This window comes from Frankliniella occidentalis, unplaced genomic scaffold (genome assembly GCF_000697945.3).
Source record: "Frankliniella occidentalis isolate FOCC.00 unplaced genomic scaffold, Focc_3.1 Scaffold29, whole genome shotgun sequence".
Taxonomy (NCBI): domain Eukaryota; kingdom Metazoa; phylum Arthropoda; class Insecta; order Thysanoptera; family Thripidae; genus Frankliniella; species Frankliniella occidentalis.
In genome coordinates, this window is record NW_026267159.1 from 1,729,196 (window position 1) to 1,738,769 (window position 9,574).

General features: G+C 50.1%; 1 protein-coding gene across 1 annotated transcript in view; it reads right to left on the bottom strand.

The window, feature by feature from the left end:
* Positions 1 to 1,313: 1,313 nt before the first annotated feature.
* The window catches only part of LOC113213806 (uncharacterized), a 71,073-nt gene continuing 62,812 nt past the window's right edge, over positions 1,314 to 9,574 (bottom strand). The window contains exons 10-20 of the mRNA XM_052265691.1: positions 9,482 to 9,568; positions 6,311 to 9,393; positions 6,128 to 6,230; positions 5,838 to 6,047; positions 5,569 to 5,716; positions 5,347 to 5,470; positions 5,099 to 5,251; positions 4,806 to 5,004; positions 4,111 to 4,201; positions 3,351 to 3,464; positions 1,314 to 3,262 (exon numbers count right to left, since the gene is read on the bottom strand). Coding sequence (XP_052121651.1) covers positions 3,102 to 3,262; positions 3,351 to 3,464; positions 4,111 to 4,201; positions 4,806 to 5,004; positions 5,099 to 5,251; positions 5,347 to 5,470; positions 5,569 to 5,716; positions 5,838 to 6,047; positions 6,128 to 6,230; positions 6,311 to 9,393; positions 9,482 to 9,568 — 4,473 coding nt within the window. The 3' untranslated portion in view covers positions 1,314 to 3,101. The remainder of the gene's footprint in view (positions 3,263 to 3,350; positions 3,465 to 4,110; positions 4,202 to 4,805; positions 5,005 to 5,098; positions 5,252 to 5,346; positions 5,471 to 5,568; positions 5,717 to 5,837; positions 6,048 to 6,127; positions 6,231 to 6,310; positions 9,394 to 9,481; positions 9,569 to 9,574) is intronic.

Here is a 9,574-nt window from a genome sequence, read left to right on the forward strand (position 1 = left end):
CGATGGCTGTAAACTCCGGTGTGAGCGAGATAGTCAAGAAACCCGGCCCTCAGCTGGGTGCCTGAAAACACCGGATCCCATACCGAACTCCGAAGTTAAACAGGCGGGTCCTCGTGTCAAAGCGGGGTGGGTAGGGCCCACATTTTTTTCAGTTTTGATAATTTTGCAGGTAAAATGAATCCGGCTCTAAGAGGTATTTTAACTGTCGGTTAAGGACCGGTATGAGTCCCCTTTCGTGTTTCGTTTCGAATGAATTATCAAACTATGTCCTGAGTGTCGGCGTCCATGCGTGAGTCGCACCACCCATCAAACACGTTTGCTTGAACGAGCTAGCAAGGAGGCACCGGGAGCAGCCAGTGAGCAGCCCTCCCTCCCCCCCTCCCCCAGGGGGTGCACGAGCGCCCTTAGGGGGCCCGGACCGGCCCAGGGCCACTCCTCCTCCTCCTCGGCGTCCCCCAGGGCAGCTCCCCCGGTGCCCGAGCGGGGCCGCCCCGCAGCCAGCCATTCCCCTCAAGACGTGCAGCCGCACAGCCCATTCAATCCGACCTGTCAATCTTCTCTCTATCCGCAACTTCGTTTTTCTTTCCGATTTATCTCGCCCTGCTCCTCGTTTCGCGGTCTTTTTCAATTTGCCTCCTCTCGCTTCCCTCCCCGTCCCGTCTCCCCTTACAAGAGTCTGCTTCCCGCCTGGAGTCCTACGGCTCCCTCCCCATAATGCTACCCTGGGAGGTAGGGGAGCGTGAGGTCGGATAGGTTCAAACACCTGTGCAAGTTCTTCTGTCTGACTTCCCCCTCGATTGAACCCTTTTGTTCTCCGGCTTGTTCATCACTCCGCCCCGGGGGGTTCGGGTCTGGTCCTCATGGCTGCGGCGTGGCGTGGCGCCGAGCCGAGCAGCGACACCACACAAGGGGTGGGGCGCTCCCGACCCGGCCCCGCCCCGCAGCGCCCATGGCAGCGCCACCGCAGAGCGACGCAAACGATTCAGAGAGAATTGGAAAGCGCCTCGGGGCTTGATTTTGTGAGGCAAACCAAACCACTCGTTGGCGTAGCGAGGCGTGGCGCTGTGCCTCCTCCTCCGCCCTCCTGGTTGCAGCCACCCCCCAGCCCCAGCAGAGCGCTTCTCCGTTTTACCGTGTGTGGTTTCCCTACCGGAGATAACAACTCCAGCCCAGCTCCGTGAGGATGAGAGGGGCTCGCATCTATCGAGCCTTTCAATATCAATGCGTTTCCGTTCGCAAGATTGTGGTTGTCCAGTCAAATTATGAAGAAGTATTATTGGGGACCATTGAAAGAAGTCAAATACACCAGGAACTTTCTTGCTGCTAACAATTGTGTAATATCATTTCTCTCTCTCTCTCCAAGACTTACAAGGCACAACACAACATAATTTAAATAAATCACAAATCAACACTTAAATCTGCAAATAAAATCTTGAGATTTTCATTCATTGCATCCATCCATAACAGAATGACAACATGAAAAACACAATACAACAACACAAAGTATTCTAAGTGGTTATAAAAATATCACTTCGGAAACCTAATGACATGACCAGTTATTGAAAAAATCACGAAAGGGGAAGAATGAAAATTATACAAATGAATTGATATTTACACTTCAAACTGTACATAACTCTATATTAATGTATCATACATAGTACTGAGCATTAGATTGTTTTCTTACATTGAAACTAATTTAAGGACTGATTTTGTTTGGTTACAAAAATTACCCTGATGCACACTTATTAGATATGTGGCAATCATAGAGACTAACACACACACTCACACACAGGCAAACTCTCACATCAACACTCACACATACACTATCAACAATTTTGAACAAGTGTAATTCCATGCCTCATTATAAGACCTTCAAAAATATCCAGACGAATTTCAAAATAAATTTGAGTTGCTGATTTAAGAAAAAAATCTTTTCAGTTAATAGAACCAGTGGTTAACCGTATTTGTTACAGTAATGTTACATTTATAGAAATAGGACTCCTTTCCTATGCTCAAAAACAATGAATGAAATTATCTGATTAATAAATTCTCTCAATAAATACACTATTTGAGCACATAAAACACATCTAAGGAAATATCAAAATATTACTGAGATTACATCTGACCTGCCATTCACAGATGGCCAAATTACATAAACACAGACATTTTCGTTTTTTGGGATGGTGCCAAAAAGGTAAGGTTTCACTTTTAATGAGGAATTGGAGCAATTATTGAACCTTAACATTATTGCTTGAGTTTCACAGCACAGCCACAAACCATTAGGTGTAAATTCAGACCAGAGAAACAGACTGTTTTAATCAACATGGCTACCTAATACCATGCACAGCATGCGAGATAGGCAATGACCGGGAACAGAAAGAAACACAAATAGAGAAAACTCACTCTTGCCCAAGGTGAGCAAATCAACTACATTCAACAGATGTTATACATGTCATATAAGCTAAACTATTCTTAACATGGCCGCTCTACACAACTTTGGTTGATCTGAGCAGAGCGTTATACTCTCTTTACACAGCCAAACATTGTTTGGAAATTTTGCAAACTATCTAAAATTGACTTAAAGAAGCACCAAACAACGAGGCAAAATGTCAATAGAAATTTTAAAGAATAATGTAAGAATTTGATTTTTTGAAGAAGGAAAACCTTGCATTATAACAACAGTATTACAATTTAAGATATTTTCTGTTATAGAAAATTTAACAAGTCATAAATTTGTATAGAGATACATGTAAGCTCAATTTATAGGATCAGTTCAGTCTACACATTACAGGTTTACACCTCTCAACATTCATTCTCTCACACCAATAAAATCTGATGTTAATGTTTGGTGGTTATTACAAGTAGCGTCAGTAAATATACTCACATTTGACACACTGATAATCAATGAACACATAAAAAATGGTATCCTGTTTAAATTTTAAAACAGCAGTTCTAGGTCCAACAAAATCAGTTCTAAATTGACCTAGTTTGTTTGAAAAAGACCATAGTATAGCAAGAAACAATACTGTATTTCTTAATTTCCCCAAAATGAAGAACATATCAATTTTATTGGACGATTAATAGATAGATATGTTACTCACTCACTGTTCAAACATCTTCTTCCGTTCAGCCACCATCCCACTAAGTGGACAGGGCGAGGATGAGTGTGAAGAAAGTGATGAGAGGGATGGGGAGGATGAGCGAAGAGGAGAACCAATGGGAGGTAGAGAAGAGCAGTGGCGTCTTGAATACCGCATCAGTTCTGTTTAACAGTTAAAATAAATTTCTCAGCTGATTAACACAATAAAATGTTTAGGGAAGGATAAAAATACCAAGGAAACAGTATATACCTGCAGAAGTGAGAACTGCCGGTTCCGTGCGCTGTTTGCTCTTTGCTCTGATGCCCAGAAACTCTGCTCGTAGTCCATTGCTTGAGCTGCCTCTGCTGATGTTCTGGTTGGAGCCTTTGAGAGAGAAAGATAACAGTCAGGTTGTTAAAAAGAGGATTATAAAGAAAAAACATTGGCCACATTAATTTGGTAAAATGTGATTCTTTTGATGTAAGATATTTACATTTCACATCTGTGCTACAGTTCTTATTTCTATAAGGCAGAATTGAAATGTTTGGTCAGGATGCAGAGTTCATGAGATGTTATGAAAAATGAGTACTGTGGGAAAACGTATCACAAATCACCACATAACGAAAGATTAAGCATACCAGAAAGCAGATCATGAAAAGAAAAAGGAAGATATCTCCGATGGTCATTAAGTGAGAGACTCTTTCTTCAGAAAAAAAAAAAGGGAAGCTGCAATGTAAGTTGAATGCATTGTCTGTGTTCTAAATCTAGTAGTATAGTTCACTATAATGTCGCTTCACTTTATTATATGATGTCATCTTTAAATTGCATTTGTAATTCAGCATTGTCATTAAGTCAGATGTTCTTGATACCAGCGCACAAATATTTCTGATGTTACACAAATGAATTGCATGGTTTTAAAATGTAAAGGTTATGCGATGTTAGAAAAAAAATTATGGTGGAAACTCCCACATGCAGTTAGGAACACTTGATGCGCATGAAATACAATACGCCACACATCAGGTAATCCTACCTTTGATGCGCAGTCCCCAAGGATCAGGCAATGCTGGGGTCTGTGGTGAAGTCTGGTGGGACCAGCAGTCCATGCTACCAAGGCTACCATGCTGCCGCACCAGGACAAGCATCACAAGCATTTATTGCACAATTTATTTTTTTCAAAGTAGTTCTACAACTATCAATTGAAGCACAAAAATGACTAAAATATTGTTCAAAAGTTGTCAAAATATTGCCTTGTTGAAGTCTCAGTAATTGACACACACATTTTCATCAAAGGAAAACAAACTCTTAGTTTACCAGAGCTGAATAAAATGAAAATAAAATAGTGCACAGGAGGAGATAAAAAAGTATACAGGGGGAGAAAAAAATGAAGTTTCATTCTATAAGTTGTTTGATGAACAACAGTAAGAAAAGACCAAATTGAGAATAGTCAAATGTACAGAATACAGTGACAGTGTGTGCAAACAGATATTACTATGCAGTGAACATGCTTCTCAAAGAGATAGCTTTGACATGCACAAAACTTACTTTGACAAATGATTTCAAAACAAAATAATGTGTAGATCCACCATTCCATTGCTTAGGTCAAGCACACACTTTTGTTAAAGTAATCTAATATACATTGAAACTACAAAATACTCAAAAAATATGGGTGAAACGATATGTGCCTTACTTCCATTGACCAAAATTTCTCATTGTTTGTAAACTTACCGTGCTATCAACACTGCTTCCACTGCAATGGCTACTGTTGCTGGCAACGCTGCTGTTGACACTGATCGTGCTGCTCCCACTTCCACTGATTGTGCTACAATTCGAGCTCAGTTTGCCTTCCCTTAGCAGTTGAATTGGTGGACTGGACCTTCCATCTTCATTAGCTTCTGACACAAGATGCGCCCTAAGCTGTTTGTTCCTAAGATTAAAATATTTTGAATTTAGAGGAGATTAACTAAATTGGTGATAGACATGACACATACACAAAATAGCGAAATGTATGTATACTATACCTTGCATCCAAATCTAATATATGCTGTTGAGCTTGAGCAAGCTGATTGCTCACAAGTCCTAATTGCTCCTCTAAAGCTGCAGACTCAAGGCATTTCACAGAATACTTTTCGGACAGAGATAGAATTTCTAGTTTAATTTCTTCCATTTCAGCTCTGAAGGGCAAAGAGACAATTACAAAAATAATTATGTGGAATACTCTAAAAGAATAATGTAAGATTTTTACAAGATCTTGGCAGTTTCTACTTACTCATGCTCTTTATGAAGAGCACCAATATCATGAGTAGCTTGCATCTTTTTAATGAATTCAGCCTTAAACTTTGCAATTTCTTTTTGAACTTCCATTTCATGAGCTTTACGCATTGCATCCAGAGCTGAAATTCAACAGGAAAATTAGAAATAGGTACAGATGTTGAATGAACTGACTGTAGAAACTTGTTTGACTTATGCTAAGCCGCCAGAAGTAATGTACCAGCAAGAGTGGCTTGAGTTTCTTCGGCTAAGGCTTGATCCTTTTCTAGGCGAAGCTGTTCAGCCTCCTGCCGGTGCTTCTCTTCAAGTTCAGCAATTATTCGACGGTGAGAATTATCCATTGCCACTAATCCTTTTTCGCATAATGCCTGAAACATTACAAATAAAACATAAAACTAAAACTAACACAATAGTTAAATCTAAAACAACACAAAAATAGCAAAAAGAAGCTAACTGTCTCATTTTTAATTTATTTATAACTTAACATACCCTAAGGTGCTCAATTTCAGTTTGATAACGTTGCCGAATGTTGTCGCCCGAATCTAAGTCTCTCTCTAAGCCAGCAGCCAGTGTCTTTTGGTAAGCAGTATGTAAATTATCCATTTGAAGGGAATACTCAGAATCTAGCGTGTCTAGCCTCCTTTCTAATTTGCGTGCTCGCTCTTTCAATTGAGCCTGCTCCATTTCATGCTGGCAAACCTGAAAAGGAAAATGACATCAGCAAAGTCATAGGATATTGTTGAGAAATGCAATGGGTTCAGTGAAAAGTACAAACTTACCAGTGATCTCCTCTGCATTTCTAGTTCACCAGTTAGGGTGGCCATTTCTTTTTCCTGACTATGACGCAGTTGTACTAGCTCTTCACCATGAAGCGACTCCAACCTGCACAGAGAATTGCATCTGGTAAAAACGCAAAATTGATGAGCGATTAGAAACTTCTGGAGCACTGACACGCAACCCACCTGTCCAGTTGTTGTTGGAGCTGCTGGCAGCGTTGACACGCCTGGCTCTGGAGGACGCAGCTCTGGAGGGACACCACCTGCTGCCTGAGCTGCGTGCATTGCGCACAGATGTCGGTCCAGCTCCAGCAGCCCGAGCCCTCCATGCTGCGGTCCGACCGCTCCGCGTCCCCGCTCCTCGGGCCGTGGCCTTCCTCGGTGCCCAGCTGTATGCAGTCCTGCAGGCGGTTCAGCTCCTCCTTGATGTCCGAGAGCGCCCACATGACCTCCCCGCTGCAGCTCTCCTCCTCCAGCGGGGTCGCGTTCACAGCTACGTCCTTGGAGGCCTCGCCCACGGCCACACGGCACTCGCCGCAGAACTTGTGGAAGAGGAACTCGAACTCGGCCGAGAGAGCCGCCGACGCGAAGCCGTGGGTGTTCGCCTCGGCCTCGGCGTCCACGACCTTGTTGACTAAATCGACCGCCGCGCCCTCGTCCACAGGTCCCGTCCGGGAGTCGCCTCTCCACACCGAGATCCTCGCGTCCACCAGCGCCTTGTGCGCCGTCACGTCCGAGAACTCCGTGAGAAGCCTCCGCACGTCCTCCTCCCTGGCCTCGGCGGCGAGTCGCTCCCATGAAGGCCGCTCCTTGCTCCGCCTGAGCTCAGAGAGGCGCTGCTCGTAGAGCGCCGAGAGCGCGGCCGAGGCCGCCTCCAGCTCCGCGTGCAAGGCCTGCTCCGCGACGTCCGCCCACAGCTCGAGCCGCCCGCGCTCTCCGACGCGGCCGAGGTCTATGGCCGTCTCTCGCTCTGCGGCCAGCACGGCCTCGTAGCCCTGGGCGCAGCACGCCGCCACATGGGAGATCTCCGCCTGCACCAGCTCGTAATTGACCGCCTCCTGGGCCATCCGCTGAGCCACTCGGAACGCGTCGCGCAGCCCGTCCTCTTCTTGGTCGCCGTCGACCTCCCGGTCCAGTCGCAGGGTCTGCTCGGCCAGCAGTGCGGCCAGCGTGCCCAACTTGTCTCGGCGGAATCGCTCCACGGCCGCATCCAGCTCCGCCTTGCGTTCCAGGAGGCCGTCGGGGAGTGCCGGGGTGTTCTCCTGGCGCTGCTCCAGCCTGCGCTCGCCTTGAGAGGAGACCAGCGCGCCCTGGAGCTGGAGGTGTTTGGAAAGAGTCTTCACTAGGTGGTCCAGCGAAGCCTCGACGCCCGGCGCGGTCGTACCAGTCTCTTGGTCCACCTTCGACTGCAGCGACGACATGTACCGGTCGATCTCGGCCAGCTCCATGCCCTGCCTCCGCTCGGCCAGCTCGCCCCCGCACGCCTGTTGGAGGCGGCCCACCAACACCGTCTCGTAGGCCAGCTTCTCGGCGAGCAGCTCCATGCGCGCGCGCCTGTCCAGCTGGCCGGCCTGGCGCAAGGTCTGGCGCCGCCTCGCCAACTCGCGCAGCTTGACATGCAGGAGCCTCTCCAGCCGCTGGACGGCGGAGCGCACCTCACCCGACACTGCGTCCCGGTCGGTCTCCTGGAGCACGGCATCGAGCTCCGCCATGCACCTCTCTAGTGCAGGGGATGCCCGACCGAGCAGCCGCATGCAGTCCCGCATCTTGGCCCGCGACCTGAGCACCACGTCTTCCAGGGCGACGAGCCTGGCCGACGGCAACCCCGCCTCGGCCTGCATCTCCTCGGACACCCGCTCTACGCTGACGCGCACGGGCTCCTGGCGCTCCGCCTGCCGCACGGCCTTGGCCACCTTTGACTCGAGGGCGCTCAGTCGGATCAGTACCTTCATCGGCTCCGAGCCCGTCGCGCTGTCCAGCGACTTGCGGCGCAGCCTGGACGACTTGTCCTTGTCCTGCAGCTCGCCGTGCGCGCCCCGCTCTCTCTCCCGGCGTCGCTCCGTCCTGCCCGCACTCCTGCTCGAGCTCGCCACGGACCCAGTCAGGGAGGGCGTCGGCGAAGGCGAGGACGGCGACGATGGCGTGGTGGGCGCGGTGCCCTCCAGCGCTGCCAACTTGCACTCCAGCTCGGCGAGCTTGTCCTCGAGCTCGCGGCAAATCTGGAACGACTCGCGGCCCTTGAGCGACAGCGACCGCCGCTTCTCTCGCACCTTGAGCGACTCGGCCTTGGTGAGCTTCTGTTTGAGCAGCCGCACCTGCTTCTCGGCCGCCGTCAGCTTGAGGGTGAGGTCCTCGACGCGCGCCGCCATGAGGTTGGCCTGCGCGCGCTCGGCCTCCTCGCGGCGCCGCACCTCCTGCCGCAGCGCCAGCGTCGACAGCTCCAGCTCGTCGTGGAGCGCGTGGGACTCGCGCAGCTCGCGCTTCATGGCGCGGATCTCGAGCACCGCCTTCTCGAAGCGGCCGCGCAGCTCCTCGAACTCCTCGACGACGCGCTCCTTGTCGAGCTCGTCGAAGCACAGGTCCAGGTCGATGTTGGTGAGGTCGGACAGCGAGTCCATGCTGCGGCCGCGCTCCCTGGAGGCGGACAGGGCGAGCGCCGTGTTCCGGCCCTCCAGCTCGTGCAGGCGCGCGTAGAGGCTCTCGTTCTCCTCGAGGCCGGTGGCCAGCCGCTGGCGCAGCTCGTCCACCGAGGCCTTGGCGGCCTCAAGTTCACGGGCGAGCGCCTCCCCGCGCTCCGCCGTGGCGCGCAGGTCGCCCTCCGAGTGCGCGAGCCGCTGCTGCCACACGTCCTGGTCGTGGCGGTAGCGGTCCTGCGCCTGCTGGTAGAGGCCGCGCCAGTCCTGGCTCCGGTCCACGCTGCGCCACTCCTCCAGCAGGGCCTCGTGCTCCCGCAGCAGCGCCGCGTACCGGTCCTTGAGCGCGTCCAGCTCCGAGGCCTGCTCGGTCACCTTGGCCGCCTCCCTGGTGCGCTGCTTGAGCTGCTCCTCGGTGCGCTCCAGCGTTCCCAGGAGGTCCTTGACTTGGCGGTCCAGCGCCCCGCTCTCCGCCTCCCGCTGCCGCAACCGCAGGGCCTCGAGCTTCAGCTGTGCCTTCATGTCTTCCAACTCGCGCTTTTGCCGGTCTGCCGTCTCCTGCAGCGAGGACAGGGACGTCAACGACGACAGCCGCGACGTGGCCGGTGTCGGATCTGGCGGAGTGTCCACGGACAGCTGCGAAAGGGGCCACGTTGTTAGAAATAGTGACTAGTACTTGACGCTAGGAGTGCAAAATATACAAGTAATAACAGTGATGCCTTACCCGGTCCTCGACGTCCGACTCTGGCATCTCCCCGCAGCACGCCAGCACCACGTCCTCAGTCCGCACCGAGTCAAGCGTCGATCTCCGTGAGGA